Genomic DNA, 17,293 nt, shown 5'->3' with positions numbered 1-17,293 from the left:
GAAATGCCAAAGAAGCTATAGTTAAATAAACAGATAAAATAATTGTTTAAAGAAGAATTTGTAACTGTAGTAAGCAAAATTATATTTTGTTATGTGATATGATAAGTGAACATCTCATTAAAGGCTGACTGCTTAGTTGCTAGTATATGAACATTTAGTAAAATGAAATAATAGGTCACTAATCAATTACACGTAAAGAAAATGAATGCCCTGCACATGGCCAAAATTTTTCTCAGTTTAAGAAGGCAAAGTTACCCCTCTGGGCTGTGATGCTCAATGTGTCAGTAATAGATAAGTGGAAGGTTTCCTTATTTAAAAAAAAAAAAAATCAATCATAATTGAAATCTTTATAAAAATAATTCAAGTCACAAACTGGGGATCAGCCCTCACTGGGTCAGGGGCAACACTGATGGGTAAACTGATGCGTTCCACCTCTCCCAGTTGCTGAGATGGTAAAGAACTGGGGACTGGAGAAAGGGAGGTCTGCCAGCTCCCTCCCACTGCCAGGTGCTGGTGGTTTAGAAACCTCACAACAATGGTAGATCAGAGGGAGGGCTGGGGAGGGAGGCAAGGGTTAGTCCTGTTCCACATCATGATGGAAAGATTTCACCAAGCGTAAGATGGCAATAACAAGGGGAATAGTAAAAGCCAAGATGCCACAGAAGTGATATTGCAATAAAACAACAGAGGAGAGTGCTACAGATAGATTTTTCTCTAAATTGTTGTGAAACAGCGTTGTAGAAAGCATTAGAGAAAATTTAAATAAGCCAAGTAAGTTTGGTTTCACCTGAACTTCAAAGTCTTTTTAAAAAGGTGTGTGTGCATATTCCAGGCCTTCAGCCACTTAAGATTTCAAATTCTCTCTCGTGTGATTAATCAGATTTTAAAACATCATACACATTGATGCATTCTCTGCCTATCCTAGTTTGCTGTGTTAAATGCTGTGAAGAAGAATGCTCAATCTGTTTGAATTACCTTTTTTAGGTCCTTCCAGTATGAATGCCCTTCGGCTGTTTGAAATAAACATGCAGTTATTTATCAAGATTTTTTTGAAGTATGAGAGGAAAACTAGAAGTATTGTACTGAAAAAGAAATGGCTTGATTAGCCAACTGACTGAGCAGGCAGAGCTCAGTGCTCACACAGTGAATTGTCAGAAGCCAAGCACCATACTGCTCAAGAGAAGGGTGCTTTGATCCCTCAGATTTGTTTGGGTTTTTTTTCCCCTGATGTACTATCACTGTGTGACTTTAACCAATTAATACACTTTCTCTCTACTTCAATTTTCCCTCCTGCTATTTGCTACTTTATGCAGCTTGAAGGTTGTTTGTTGCGTTGTGTGTGTGTAGTGCTTTGCACAGAGGGTGCGGTGCCTTAGATGGATCCTGGGTGCTGCCCTATTCCATGCAGTAATATAAATAAATATTCTTCTGGGCTTTCTAGGATGTGTGTTACTGTAACACCAAATCAGCACATGCATGAATGGATGTATGATTTCAATATTCTTTGCAAAGCAAATAGCATTAAAAAAAAAAAAAAGGACACACACCAAAACAAACAAAAAACCACAACTTGCAGTCAAAGGAAGATCAAAGTCCTATTTCTAAATCCCTGCTGATTTGGGATACCTGACTGATTGTATATAACTGAAGAACTCTCTAGGGTCTGATATATGAAAGCACCCAGTGTGCTTAATATTTCTGTAGGTGTTCCAAAAAGCACAAAATCTTGTCCATGCCCCAATTTTATAGATGGTACAAAAGAAACAGAAAGACAGAGCTGTGTCAGTGTGAGATGAATACTAAAACTGACTGTGTTCTTTAATGTAGCCCGCAGCAGAAAATAAGCAAATTAAAAACGGTTTTTCTTTCAGTTCATTGTTATAAGAATTACTTGTTTTCAGAAAGCTCTTCCCCTTCGTTTATCAGTCCAGTTTTGAATCTCTTAGATCTATAATGACTATAGATTCACAAGCTACTGAAAAATGGTAGGGATGCTCACATTTTTTGTCTTGTTGTTTTCTTGTTGTAAAATAGTAAACTGATCAAAACAAATATTCAGTACAAATGTAGAAGATACAAAACACTTAGCTTTTTTAAAGATAATGAACAAATAAAACAAACGTGAACCAAAAAAGTGTTAAGGAGGAAAAATGCTTCACTTTTTTGATTTATTTTTGTTAATCACATTTTTATGACAGGAGAAATTTTCTTAAGTGTTGAAGTTTTATCCACTCTGATTTGTTACTACTTATTAATTTCAAGTATTAATTTCAAGTATTAATTGCTCTTACATTAGGCCTGCAATTTATAATGTGCTTTACAGAATATGACCTTATGCATTCCCTGAAACAAGTAACCAAGTCCATCCAAATTGATTCTCCCATTGATTTCTGAGCCTGTAAATTTGTGAGGATTGCAGCACTTTGTTTGCTCCTTTTCTCCTGTCTCTGTTATAGTGAATCTTCCTTTATTCTTTCACTACCTTTTTAATTCCTTCCCTTTCCTCCTTTGCAGATGCACTGTCCCCTTTATCCTGTTCTCTTTTCTTTAGATTTTTTTTTTTTCCCCCCTTCTGCTGTCTTCTGTCAGTCCAGGAATGTTTTCATCTCACACTCCTTTCTAATTTCTGCTTGATTTCCCCTGCTGCTTTTCTCTGTTTGTATGTGGTACAAAGCTGCAGGAGGGCATGCATACAACATGCACACACAGAATTAAAGTGCTAGTATGCTTTGTTAGCACTTACAAACTTACCTTCAGCCGTATTTATCACAGAAGACATTGTAAATGGGATAAGTAGTTAAAGCTGGAGGCAGAAACATGCATTTCACAAACACTGATTGTTGTTGGACTGTTCCTTTTTACTAGGTAGCTACAGAGTGCCACCTATTGCCTCCAAACAAAGCAGTGATTTTTAAAAATAAGGTACTCTGAAATTACCTTTGCCTCAGTTGCTGTTTTCTGCAGAGAACAAGACAGTTTTACTGAGTGCATTTGCTGCAAGAAAACATTGTTCCCATTTGAGTTACCTTTCTTTCACTTCTTACTCTCCCGTCATCATGTCATCTTGAAGTCGTTGATTACAATAACTCCTTTAGAGCATTTATCTGCATTCTATATGGAGTTATTTCATGTGTGTTAGAATCATGTTAACAAAGAATTTTACTAGAGGTAACGGAGTTTTTCCTAATATTGCTTCCTTGGGGTACCTGTTCTTAGATCTCCTTAACCATCATATTAAAAGAGTTGATTATGAACTTTGATACCAGGTGAATAAATATTAACATCCTTACCTTTAGCTTTACCAAAGCTAGCCTTTTCTTTGAGTATGGCTAAAGCATTGACAGATAACTCATTTCTGCATTACTCTTAAGATAGGACCTCATCAGTGGCTGGTATTGTAGGTTGTTTACAGAATCACAGAATCAAAGAATATTAGGGATTGGAAGGGACCTCGAAAGATCATCTAGACTAATCCCTCAAGTTACTTGAGAAACTTTTTTTCTGCTTTAATTTCATAGTATGCTACAAAGCTTTATTATCATCATAAGGGTTGTTTTTGTTTATGTTTTGGTTTTTTTCATTTTCATACTAAGCACACACTATGCAAGTGTGAACCACGATATACTTTTTAAAATCTGAGTCATTTATTACACTACGGTGACTTGGCGTATACCTTCTGCTACCTATAGTTTTTGCAGTATATTTGTGGCTGAAGGTTATTTCTATGATGATGACACCACTTTTGTGTGTTCTTGAATCCACCTTTAAGATTCTGCAGGATACTCAGATATGAAAGAAATATGAAGACATGTTATGGTTGGTCGGTCTCTATACAGACAAATTTGAGTCAAGACCAAAATGACCTGATTAGGCTAAAGAGCAGGAGCCAAAACCTGCTGTGTTCTAATCACAGCTTCTAACATTTCCCCATTATCATCTGAGCTTCCTCTGAACGTAACCATCCAGGAGCGGAATGTGAATTTTGCTGTCAAAAGGCCAAAATTACAAAACAGCACTGACAGCATTTTAGGCATAAATCTGCTGACTTGATCAGAGACAGGGATTAATAACTGGGCCAACTTTTTGTTGAGCTACACAGCTTCCTATTCAGTAGCTAGCCAGTTGTATTGACCTAGTTCTGCCCATAGTGCTGGCTTTCAACTTTATGATCCCAGCTGCCTGTCATATGTGGAAATACACAGTTTCATTTTGAACAAGAGCTCTTCTGATCTCTCCCCAGTAGAGCATGCAAATGTATTTGTCTGACTTTACTGCCTCTTTTTCCTCAATACTCAGGTAAATCATAATGGCAGTAGCTCAACTCTTGCAAATTATTTTTGATGTGTAGGACTCAAAGACGTCAGGTGTCACCGTATCAGTTTGTGGATGAGGAAACTGAAGCTGGAAGAACAAATTACCTGCCAAGATCACTCAGCAGCGTATGGGGGTAGGAATCCATGCTTCCAGCTCACTGTCCTAGTTTTGCTCCAACCCCAGGCCACCCTTCCTAAAAAACCCATTTAGACTTCTTAGATCTGGATTACATTATGTCTAATCTGCACATTATTTAAGAAGGTGCTAAAAGTATTGCTACAAGGCAAATCAACAGCAACAATGGAAAAGAAAACCCCCTTTATTTTCTGATTGGTTAAAAGTACTTCAAGAATATACAAACTCAAGACAACATGTCTTTTTTTCACAGCTCTATTTTTAAAAGGTTTTTTTCTGACTGTACTTGTTAAGAAAAGGTTATTAGGCCAGGTGGAGTAACACTAATACTTTCACTAAAGGCTCCAATCACCTTTAAAAATATTATTTAAAATTTGCTTTAGTTTTTTCTTTCAATAATATTAAGCTTTAGGTTCAGACAGTTTAAATGTTATTTAAAGATCATGATCAAGCTGAGGATACTGTTTGAACATTAACAGTGGGCAAAGATCTACTGATTTTGGAATCACTGTGTAAACATTAAATCCCTGTGCATATGGCCATAAGGCTTAACTCACATCAAATAAGACATCCCCCAATGCATAATTTCTCCCTTTACCTTTCTTTTTTCTTTCTTTAAAAACAAAATTGAAATGCAAAAGCCATCCATGTGGTCTAGAACTGTTATACAGTACACAGGAAATACTGGATCGCTTTTACAGGAAGCATTCTGGAGCGTGTTTCTGTAGATGTTTGTGTGTGTGTTTATAATCGTCACTTTGCTGGTAACTTTTATTTGTAAAAACTGATAATTAGAAGAACATCCTATTTCTCTGCAAGGAGTTTGTGAGCATTTGCAGGGCCAGGCTTAAGTTTTGCACATACTAAAATAACAGCGTTTACACTTTTTCTGAAAAGTAAATTGTTAGAGGGGTTTGGAATTGGGTAAGTATCAGTAAATATGATGTGTGTGTATCTATATATGCTTGTGTGGGCTTGTGTATCCAAGGGAGACTCCTGGTATGGAGAGTAGACTTTGGGAACTGGAATACCAGGGACACTTTCTCAAGGATGCTACCTTGATAGCTTAGGAAAGTCATCTCTTTCTGGACATAAGTTTTCCCACTAGTAAAATGCATATTATTATGTTTACATCCTTTGTGGTATATTTTCAATTTACAGATGGGAAGTGCTTTATGAGATGTCAAACTGGAGTTTTTCTTGAGATTCTGCTCTAAACTTGATCTTACAAATGTTATGTGCTCCAAATCTGTCAGGATCAAACACACTTGCCATTACTTTGCCTAGAGTTTTGATTTTTTTCTTTGATCATTTGTTTAAAAAGCAAGACTAGAACTTAAAATAAAAAAAGATGCCATCTAAAGATTGATTCTACCTCTATATACTGTATTGTTATAAATTAGATTATAAAATATCTTCAGTGTTTTGTTTTTTCTTTTAATAAATCTATCACTTAACTTAGTGAAGATGACTCCAGTGAGCTGAAATGAATAGAGATGTTTGGATTCAGCCATGAGGGAAAAAAAAAAAAAAAAAAAAAAAAGAATGCTGGTTAATTTCTACTTCGTCTGTTCTCTAATTAACAGATTTACCTCATTTGTTAAATGGCTTCTTTAGGCAATAATAGGCCATTGTGTCTTAAGCAAAATATAGTATGCTTGAGATACCTTGAGAGATGCGGACACTCTAAGAGTGTTGAATGGATAAACATTATCATTTTGTTTCTACACAGAGAACCTCGAAAAATCATCCTGCACAAGGGCTCCACAGGACTTGGTTTTAACATTGTGGGAGGAGAAGATGGGGAAGGCATTTTCGTGTCGTTCATCCTAGCAGGCGGGCCTGCGGATCTCAGCGGAGAACTGCAGAGAGGAGATCAAATTTTGTCTGTAAGTATTTGTGTTGGGCTTTGCTGGGCAACTACTTAAACTTGGTTTTTTATCTATACTGCAAGGAACATGCAAAGACATCTTTTTGGTTTTCGTGTTGTGAAAACCAAGCTAGAAACAGTTTATCACTGAATATTTTGTTTATTTGCTCTTGGGTTTTATTACATTTGTTAATGGTGTCACCTGCACTTAGCTCAGAGTGAGATTTTTCTCTGCTTAATGCTACAGTATGACAACACTGCAGAGAAGATCTAAACACAGTGCAGACCTCAGCATCTCCCACTTTAGCCCATCATCCAATCTGTTTTGTCCAAAATGCACTACTGAGTCTAAAGATATTTTTAATTTCAGCTTTCCTGTGAGGAGAAAAAGCAGTAGGATGAAATCACCTAGACTGCGGGTGCCATCTAGTGTGCACTGAACTGCTTATCAAATGGCCCAATACAAGAAGGAGATTAATTAGGTTATGTTAATTAGCTCTATGCCTCTAATGAATTTGATGATCACTCTGAAATTCATTTTCAAATTTTAGAGGAGAAAAGGCTTTGTAGCCCGAGGTTATATTTTGCATACTTAGTCTCAAAAACATCTTTTTAATTTTTCTTTCAAGTATGTATTGATAGCACGCATTTAAATAAACAGAACATTTATGTTTCAGGCTCTGTCCAGTAACAGGACATCTGACTGAATGTGAAAGATCTTGAATGACAATGAAAGCTTTGAAAATGTAGATAAATATCCGTTCACATTATGCTGTTTTACAGAAAAAAAGAAACTAGCCCAAATTGTTAACAGTTGTGGCTGTTTCAAGCAAAGTACATAAATAGCCTTAAGCCAAAGAGCTGAAACACAGGAATTATTAATCCCAGATGAGTGATGGACCCACCAGGCTGCAGTGTCACTCTCACTGTCGTGCTGTCTGTCTGTCCCAGTGAACCTTGCATCTTTGGCTGCGCTTTGGTGAGCAGCAGGGGCAGAAGATGGCTGTAGCCTGGGTGGTTTGTGGCATGGTTACGTGTCACTTTTCTGGCCAGTGTTTAAATCTCTTCATGAGGAAGATGATCCCCTTCTACTCTACTCTTGTAAGGCCCCACCTGGAGTACTGTGTCCAGTTCTGGAGCCCCCAACACAAGACATGGACCAGTTAGAACAAGTCCAGAGGAGGCCACAAGGATGATGCAAGGGCTGGAGCACCTCTCCTATGAGGACAGGCTGAGAGAGTTGGGGCTGTTCAGCCTGGAGAAGAGAAAGCTCCGGGGAGATCTTATAGCGGCCTTCCAGTACCTGAAGGGGCTCCAGGAAGGCTGGGGAGGGACTTTTCATAAGGGCAGTTAATGACAAAACAAGAGGAAATGGGTTTAAACTGAAAGAGGGGAGGTTTAGATTACATATTAGGAAGAAGTTCTTCACTGTGAGGGTGGTCAGACACTGGAACAGGTTGCCCAGAGAAGCTGTGGCTGCTCCTCCCTGGAAGTGTTGAAGGCCAGACTGGATGAGGCTTTGAGCAACCTGGTCTAGTGGAAGGTGTCCCTGCTGATGGCAGGGGGGTTGGAACTGGGTGGTCTTTAAGGTCCCTTCCAACCCAAACCATTCTATGATTCTATGATTAAGATGGAACTCGTTTTCCTACATTGCTTTGGACTTTCTTGGCCACTACCCTATTCTATTAAAAGTGAATTTACCTTCCACCTGACAAAGTTTTGGTATGAAAAGGTGGCTGGGTCTGCTTTGTGATATATGAAAATCTGGCTTGTTAACACCAAAGGGATGCAGCAACCTGAAATTAAAATGTATTTTATCTAGACCTGTTCCTTAAAAATGCTTTAAAAAAAAACTGAGAGAGGGCAAGTAAAAGGTGTTTAGGTGCCGTAAAAGATCCCTGAGTAGAAAGTTTGTAGAAAACTGTAAGAAAACCAAAACAGACTCTTACAAGGTTATCAACATGAAAAGATAAGGAACACAAACACCTGTGCCAAGAAGAAACAGAGAAGAAATTTGAAGAATAGAAATGGAAATTTCTTCAGGGCAATTATGCATTTTATTTTTCTTTGGGTAAATGCAGCAAAATAAGGCTGACTGAAGAGCACTATCACAGTCCATACGATTCAGAAATCCAGCAGCTCAGATATAAATTTAAAAGTCCATTTTCCTTTATTTTTAAGTAAGGGTATATTTAGCACTGTAGAATACTGCCACAATTGAATTTTTAACTCTGGTTTTGTGTGTTTTGTAGCAATGTTTTCCAAAAGTTCTAATTAAAGTTACCAGCATTGCCACAACATTTACTTATCATGCAAGAGTAGTTTATTTGTTCACTGAGCAGAGAGGATTGGAAATTATTACTAAATGAGACTGCATGCTTATCCCCAGGCAATTGCCAAGTCAGGCACTGCTGACTTATTTAGTCACAAATTACTATTAAGTATCCATTTTTCCTTATTCAAATGAAACTAATTTCATGTGCAGGCTACTTTTAGACCTGATTAATCTTAGAGCATTGTCTGGTGAAGAGTCCCAGACAGCTTAATTTTATAAGGGCTGCACATAGTAGGTCTGTTTTTCTCTGTTTGTTCTTTCTTGTCTCATCCCTCAGAAACACTTAGTTCCCTACAGAAATAGCTTTCCCATTTGTTTCTCAAAATATGACAAATTTGATTTACCAAGGACAAATAATACCCTGAAAGCTAGTATTTCTAATTTACTCGGGCTCGGTTAAATTTCTTTCAGACAGGAAGCATAGCAAGTGATTTAAACTTTGAAGATCTGGATTTAATTGTCTGATTTTGCTGTGTTCCTTCTATGCAACTATAGGCAAGGTGCTTTATTTTTTTAAAGCTTTGATCTCCCACGTGGAATAGGAGCATCATAGCACTTTCGTACTTCATGCGTGTGCTGTGACTATGGCAAACTGTTGATTAGTTGAGAGATGTGTAGGCTCACCTTTGAGGGGGGATACTGATTAAAATATCTTAAATACACTACAAATCCATGAATGAGACCAAACAAAGCTAGGAAGATGCATTGCCTTTGGGTGACACCTTGGATGTATCCGTAATCCCAGAATCAGCCCACAAGGCTTGGGAAAAATCCCATAAACTCTCTGCCTCTCTTTCTGCCTGGTTGCTGGTATGTGATCGAGAGGGGTCCAAGCCTACAGCCCTCCAGAGACGCTATGAAATATTATCCAGAAGCCTTGACCCCCATGGATGAGTGAAATTTGAGTTTATTTTTCCCCAAATAATGTGATCGAGAGGGGTCCAAGCCTACAGCCCCCCAGAGACGCTATGAAATATTATCCATAAGCCTTGACCCCCATGGACGAGTGAAATTTGAGTTTATTTTTCCCCAAATGCCACCAGATGGCATCACAGGATCAGTAAAGAGAGAGATCTGCCTTTGGGAACTGGCTAAAACCGTAGGAAAAACAGCGATAACTGTAATTTTTTTGTTTTCAGTTAATTGAATGGAAATGTTTAAAATATATCTCAGAAAGCAGGCTGATATTCCCAGTGCAGAGAGACAAAATGAATCATATCTGAACATTGAAGGCAAATTGAAGAATAATGGAAAATGTTCTGTTTCAAATGGTGAAACATTTCAAATAGCAAAAGAAAAAAAAAAAAGAATTACAGTGTTACATTGATGATAAGCTGTTTTTTCCCCTTAAAAGGTAGGGGGGTTTTAATGCTAGTTTCTTCTTGCTATAATTCAGTATACTCTGGTGAATTACCACCAAACTAAACATTTTCCTTCTCACTTTTGAATGTCTTTAAAATGGAGTAATGCATACACCACCAGTGCACCTTCATTCATCACTATAACAGAATGGATCCCTCCTGTAGTATTGTCCTTTTATTAAGTATAATGTAATTATTATCAAGTAGCACTTTGAATACTAATTTATATTAAGACTTGATTTGCTAAGCGCTCATACACACAGATTAATTTCCGTCTCAGACGTGTATAACCCAAATGAAACAGTTCAGAATATCAATGGAAATATTATTTCAATTTTAGAGCAGTGGGAATGAGGTGCCGTTGTGTTAGTTGATTTGTTTAAAATCATGTGAGAAGTCTGGGCAAAGTCTAGACTTAGAGGCTACTTGAACTCTGATCTAACCCCAAGTTCTCCATCTCTTAGGAAAACGCAGTCTCCAATAAAAATAAAATGTAATGTTCCTTGATGTCATTCTTGTGCTTTAAAATTTCACTTCCAATGCTAAGGGATTTATTGCTTATTAAAACAGCAGTAGGAACCCAGTGTTGTTTAGTTAAAATCACCTGCATGAGAACAAATGATTTCCAAGAGCCATACGTATACAATGGCCACACATTGTGCATACACCCTTGCTGACAGACAGCAGTAAAATATTATGATTTTAGGAAAGAGGTAGATACTGAACACATTGTAACTTTTGGGGAAAATTCCTGTGGAGGCAGGAGGAGGAATATGGTCTTATTCAAACAAAAATTGCCACATATTTTTTTGCCTTCCAATCAAAAGTCAAAATTGTGATAAAACATACCTACTTATTTAAGGTGTCTCAAGCACCTTCAGTGCCAAGTGGGCAAATTCATCTATAGGTACAATACCTAAAGCACAGAGAGTTAGTTTATACATGCATGCGCAGCAGGAAAATTCAGCTTTACAGTTTACACACAGATAATTAGCTCATATTGTTCCTTGAATTCCTATGATTAAATTGTTTTTCAGTTTTATAATTTTCTGTAAGACTACATCAGGTTAAAAATGTATGTAAAAAAGAGAATTGAGGTGAATTAATAGCCATAAGGAGGTAACAGAAAGTATTAGTGTTTGAATCTTAACTTTTTAAATTACTGAATTTTGTGTCTTTGGATAAAATTAAGATACTTAAATTTAGACAGCTACATGCTTGCTGTGTGTCTGGTTGCCATTAAAGTCAGTGGAGGCTCAAGAACAATTCAGCTGGCCAGCTATGGGTTGTGTAGAGCGAGTTGAATTGCTGTCAGCTTTATTGCCTGTATTGATTTGGTATCCATTGACTTTAAGCTTAAATGCTCACCACATGCGTGCATGTCTATATTTAGATGTTTTAAACTGAATCACACATTTCATGTGTGTTTACCCTTAGGTGCTTGCTTTTTTAACTAACATCATGCTTGCTTCATCACGAAGAAAATAAAAATAAAATTGTGGACCATAACAGCAGTATCAGTTTTATTTCATTGTCCTGTAGAAATGTTTTAGTACCTTGTGGTTCACAGCAGCAGGATGAAGTGTGGCTGTAGTCTGAAAGTAGAATCCAGAGGAAAAGGAGACCGCTTGCCCTGGAGCAAGATCGCTGCTCCCAAGCAATGCATCCCATAGGTTACCTTAAGTAAATAAAACAAGTTTCCTCAAGCGTAATTGCTCAACAGCAACAGGAAAAAGAGTAGAAAAAGAACAAGCTGCACTGTGAAGATACAGGCAGTGCTCTCATTTTCCCTCCCATCTAACCTGAATCAGACAAATGAAGTTAACCAAATTTTGCATGATTTTCCTCTTGATCTAGATACCAGGATATATGCATATATGGGGAAAGGAAGTATTTTTTTTCCCATGCTGATTTCTGAGAATCAAATAACTATGCATTAGGAAAGAGTTACCAGAAATATTCTGTGGGTTTTCTATCACTGGTTCATAACTTTATATATGGTTAGTTTGCAACACTGGTATTTCAGCATCTTTCAGTTTAACCAGGAAAACGAGGACAGCATCTCACTTCAGTACTCTCTCTGATTTTTTATACAAGGTTGTCCCTTGTAGAGGGAAGGTGATCTCTTACATCGATCAGGTTTTGTCTTGTGTCTGTGCGTTGTCCTGCTCTCATATTTTGTGAGATGTTTGCTTTCCCTTATGAACAGTTTAAACACTTCTTTCTACTTAGTTCCTCCCACACAACTCCTACCCACCTGCTCACTCACATCTGTAGCAAAAATAAAATATACATTTGAAATAATAGAATGTTCTCCCATTTCTACTCCCAAATGTATGCATATAGAGCAGGATAGAGTGTAAGGACTCTGTGCTTATTTAGAGCAAATATTTATACTTCATATTTGCTAGAGTTAGAACTGATCTTCAGATTGACTTCCCTTACTTTGGTGTGGGGAAACTTTCAGCTTTCTAATTTAAAATGGTTTTTTGTTCCTAGTAAAAGCAGTAAAACTACTTAGAGTGAAGAGTGCATTTTGTTACTTAGTTGGAAAACTAAGAAAAATGGCAAATATCATTTGGCTTCACTTCAGGTTTTGGTGGTTTTGTTTTTGTTTGTTTGGGTTTTTTTTTTTCCAAATTGCTTGGAAAATGTTTGAATCATCTCTGTAGGGCCTGGAATATTTTCTCCATAGAGCATCAGTTTGTGACTCTTGTGTAATAGTGTTAGTATTATAACAGCTACTCCTTTGCTTTACAAGACTTCTTTGCAGAGGCACTGACCATAGCCTTAGGATGCTTACTTTCCTGTGATGGTGTGGATGCTATATGTGTCCTCTGACATAGAAGAGTTTGTCAAATTCTGTGCCCTTTAGCTGCACTTGTCTATAAAATCTCCCTTTATGTTTTTAACATTAATCCTAATTAGTCGGTAGGAAAAATATAACTATATAAACTTGCTTTGTAGTAATGTATATGTAATGTATGTCCCATATATTGGGAAAGTTAGTATATAATCAGTGCAGTGAATTAAATGGGTAGATCAATTCACATGATTGGACTATTTTAAAGAAGTAGAACTTGCTAGAAAATCAAGGGAGAATGTGTTGAAATATATTCAAATGATAAATACTGCACAGGAGGTGATATATGTGATAGATCTGTAAGAAGAAAATCTCTGGAGTGAAAGGGAGCTGAGAACACAGGTGCTGTCATATGTTAATAGAATCACACCAACTCAAAAGGCAGGCAGAATAAGCTCCTTAGGAGCAAATAGTGGATTAATCTAAATTCAGGTTTGGTTAATATTGGGAAGTGCAGGGCATATAACCCTTTAGGCTCCCTCTGTAGCTAACAGAAAGATGTAGTCACTTCTGGAGTACAATTTACCTTGCCCTAAAGTAGACATTTCACACAAGCCAGATGACCATTGTGCTGTAAAAGTCTATGTTTCTTTTCACCGATTATAGAGAATTTGGCATGACTCCCCTATACTGAAATAAACCTCATCCAAACTGACCAGACATTCATGAATTTTTTTTGTGGGGAATATGGAAAAAGCAAGTATAATTCCAGCTTTTATTCTGACCAGTAAGGAAGAATGGCCTGAAGATGGGAGAATGAAACACAACTCGCCCTTGAGTGACCATGTGAGTGTTACATGTGTCAAAGTGACAAAGTTTCTGATTTTGTACTGGAAGGGAATGAGGAAGTTCAGAATAATAAGAAGCCTAGGAGTTTAGAACCTATGTCAAGAAAGCCCTAGCATCTTCCTTGACCATAAAAATTCACTTTAATGACATATGAACTGTGTCACTGTAAACACTGCCATCTGTAAATACTTACCATTGGAGAAGAGAGCTGGTAGCAAACTGTTTTTCAGTGTTGCTGGTAAATTTACATGATCTGATGGTAGAAGTTGAACTTAGGCGTATTCAGCCTCAAAACATGATGCACATGTTTTGTAGTCAGGGTAACTGGGTTATATTGCCATAAAAGCTCATAGATTTGTCACTTTGAGACTTAAAAAAAAAAAAAGATTACTTTCTACACTCCAAGCTTAATGCAGCTTCTAGGGAAAATTTACCACCTGCAAATGCTGGAATACTATGCGTGGTGGTGACTATAAAGTTCCCTTTTGTCTTTTATTCATCTGGGAATCTGTCTTCCAGATGGATTTCTCTCTCTCTCTCTCTCTCTCTCTCTGTGTCTCTCTTCCCCTTGCCCCCATCTTTCTGCAATGTTTCACAAATTAACTCTGACATTTCCAAGCACGTGATCAGAACTTAATAAATTACACTAACAATTCTCATGAATAAGGTATGTCTCTTTTTGCCAGGTGGTGGTAGCTATCAGACCTGTGAGTTGTGTCATGCAAAGTTAGTAAATTGGCCTAGACCGGAGGTTGTTTATTTTTGCTGTGATGAAATCATCAGTTGCCTCTAAAACTTTCATTTTACAATTGCCTCAATGAGTAGAAATGATCCGATGCCAGATTACTCGTTCTTCTGCTCCTAAGGAGGAGTTCACATTCACTTCAAACATTCTGACTTTGCAAATTTTGTTTTAAGATTGTCAAACAGAATTATGTCATATCTGATAGGCTGAGGATTTGGAGTGAGCTTTACACCCCTCAGTGTAGCCTTACTGGCAGTCTCACAATGAAGGAAAACTAAATACACAAATTTGAAAGCCAAACTCCAACCACTGGGCAAAATGACTACATCCTTGAGGTTTATTCATTCAGATATTTGCCCCAGGGTGGACTTTTGCCTTGTGCTTAAACAGACTAGACTCCAGGCATCATTCTGCTCTACTGCTCAGTAAATTTTGGGTTCCTGAGTGATTAAAAAAATTATCATATGACATGAGCTGTAAAATAATAGAAATTGGCCATCCATTAAATAGAGTATTTGAGGGATATCTGAATTAATTTTTTGGAGGACAGTTTGGAGATCCTTTTGAAAAAAAAAAAAAAAACAAACCAACAAGATAGATGTACCCTTTATCTGAACAAGAAAGCCACCAGGACAATAACAAAAGCAGAAACACTTACAGAATACAAAAGCTTCCATTGCTTTATAAAATATGCTTCATTTGAAAGTATTGAGCATCATCTATTTGAAGTGTCCGTGTAACATAATCCTAATCCATAGAGCCACAAATAAACTATGAATGTTCTGACTCAAGTAGTTTTAATATAAAAATGGGAGTACTGAACACTTGCTTCATCTAGAACTGAAGCTTTCAGTTAGACAAGCTACCATTCAACCAGAGATACATTGCCTCATGGTCACAGGATTGAATCCAGTATAGATTTGCTGTGACACAAGCCAATGACCATCTCACCTCTCACAGGCCACATTGCCATATGCTGTGGACATGGAAAAAATGAAAAACCTATCATGTAGGGATCAAGGCAAGGATTTCAAGTTTTTGAATTCGCCACTAACTCAGTGCTCAGAGTCAGACACGTCACCAATGTCCTTGTGTCTCCAAGCAGCCTCTAAAACTTTTTTACCTTTTAATTTCAGTTAGTACTGAGTACCTATTGCTCATTGGCTTCAGCTTGAATTAAGTTCTTATCATCTTTGAGTTATAAGGTACTTGTTAAAATGGAAATCTTTACTTAATTTCTGAAGCAGGAGAACTGCAATAATAATTTCTGCTTTTACCATCCTTTGAAATTCAAATGTGAAACAAGAACCTTGCAACATTATGAGAAAAACTGATCAATGGTAGTTCAGCTATATCCATATACTGGAAGGAAAAATAACTTTTAAAATTGAGTGGAAACCAAGGTATGTGACATAACTCCTACTAATCAGGAAATACCTGAATGACCCAGCATGAGAGCAGGAGACAGGGAAATCTAAATGCTGAAAATAAATTAGGGAAAAAGTAGATTATTTCAGAAAGACAGGAAAGTGACTGGAAGTAACAATCGTGTGTAAAGTAAAAACTGTAGGAGGGACGGTTTGATATTTTATCAATTACCAGTTTGGAGTAGGAAGGTAGCAGGAACTGCAAAGGAGAATGAATGTGTAAAGGCTTGAAAAGATGACACTAGTGAGATCCATGAGATTAGGTGATGGCAGAAGTCTTTGAGTGACCACGCATGAGGAGGGAAGGAATAAAAAAGCAGCAACTAGGTTTGAATTTAGGAGCTAATGAGGAGCTCTCCATTTTAACATAAATATTCTTGCTTACTAACATTGTGTTTGATGGATGAGTGTTTCATGTATAAAATTAATGAAAAACAGTATTTATATTTATTTTATAATGAGTTAATAAATATTGGCCTGTGTTATTAGCTAGCACGGTACTCATATATGACATTTTTCATTGATAATACCAGTTATCTTAATATGAAAATGCTACCTGTGTGCCTCTGTCTAGACTTCACCATTTAGCAATGAGGCAAAATGCCATGGATCACCTCACAGTTGTTGGATCACATGCAGTCCAGGTTGGTAATAGAACTAGCTGGTAGCTATTTAGTGACCTGAATGAAATGTTTCATGTCCGTTCAGGCTTCAGTGAGCCTATGTGTCCTTTTCAAAAGCTATAGTTTTTTAAATCCCAGTTTAAACAAGTTTTGAGGAATTCTGAGGGAACTGAGGGGAAATGGCTCTTAAGCTGTCACTGCAATGGGAATTCTGAGGGAACTGAGGGGAAATGGCTCCTAAGCTGCAATTAACTCTTCAGTGAAATTATTTCACTCTCAAAATTCTGGGAAGTCTCAAAGATCTGGGAAGCAGATCTATCAGAAGAATTTCTGTATAGTTTGGATTAAAAAATAAGTCTGACTATGGTTATAGGCTTAACAGGTACCATTTGGAATGATTCATGTGGTCTGATGAGTCATAAAGCTCATTAGTTCCTACTGTAAAAAGCAGTGTCTGCAAGAAACCTCTTCAATAACTTAATATTAATTTTCTTCCTACTTCAAAGTGCTTTGATACCTCTTTCAGCTGGTTTAGTTGGCTCCTTAAACTTCCTGGCAGAAAAAGGCATACTAAATGATACAGCTCATACCTGCTCAGTGTTTCTTGTTTTTCAGAGACAGAGAATGCCCAGCTCATCAGAGCATAAAGACCAGCTTACCAGAGGCAAAAGTGATAACTCTAAGGTAGCAAGACAGGGAAAATTGAAAAGGTCATTGAAATTTGCTGTCCCATAGAAATAGAGAATGAGGATACTGAGCATGGAGAACAGCAGATGTTACACAATACTGTGTTTTCAGTGGAGTTCAGGGTGAGACAACCACTGTGCTTAT

At 37.3% G+C, this 17,293-nt stretch overlaps 1 protein-coding gene across 1 annotated transcript in view; it reads left to right on the top strand.

Annotated features, from left to right (window-relative positions):
• Positions 1 to 17,293, top strand: part of LOC104524243 (disks large homolog 2) — a gene marked incomplete at its 3' end in the record, with an annotated part of 153,228 nt that overhangs the window by 120,569 nt on the left and 15,366 nt on the right. The window contains exon 9 of the mRNA XM_029084759.1: positions 6,182 to 6,338. Within this exon, the coding sequence (XP_028940592.1) occupies positions 6,182 to 6,338 (157 nt within the window). The remainder of the gene's footprint in view (positions 1 to 6,181; positions 6,339 to 17,293) is intronic.

The sequence above is a fragment of the Antrostomus carolinensis genome, unplaced genomic scaffold (assembly GCF_000700745.2).
Source record: "Antrostomus carolinensis isolate BGI_N321 unplaced genomic scaffold, ASM70074v2 scaffold394, whole genome shotgun sequence".
Taxonomy (NCBI): Eukaryota; Metazoa; Chordata; class Aves; order Caprimulgiformes; family Caprimulgidae; genus Antrostomus; species Antrostomus carolinensis.
The sequence above is the reverse complement of the archived record's forward strand: the minus strand, read 5'-3'. Positions and strand labels throughout refer to the sequence as shown.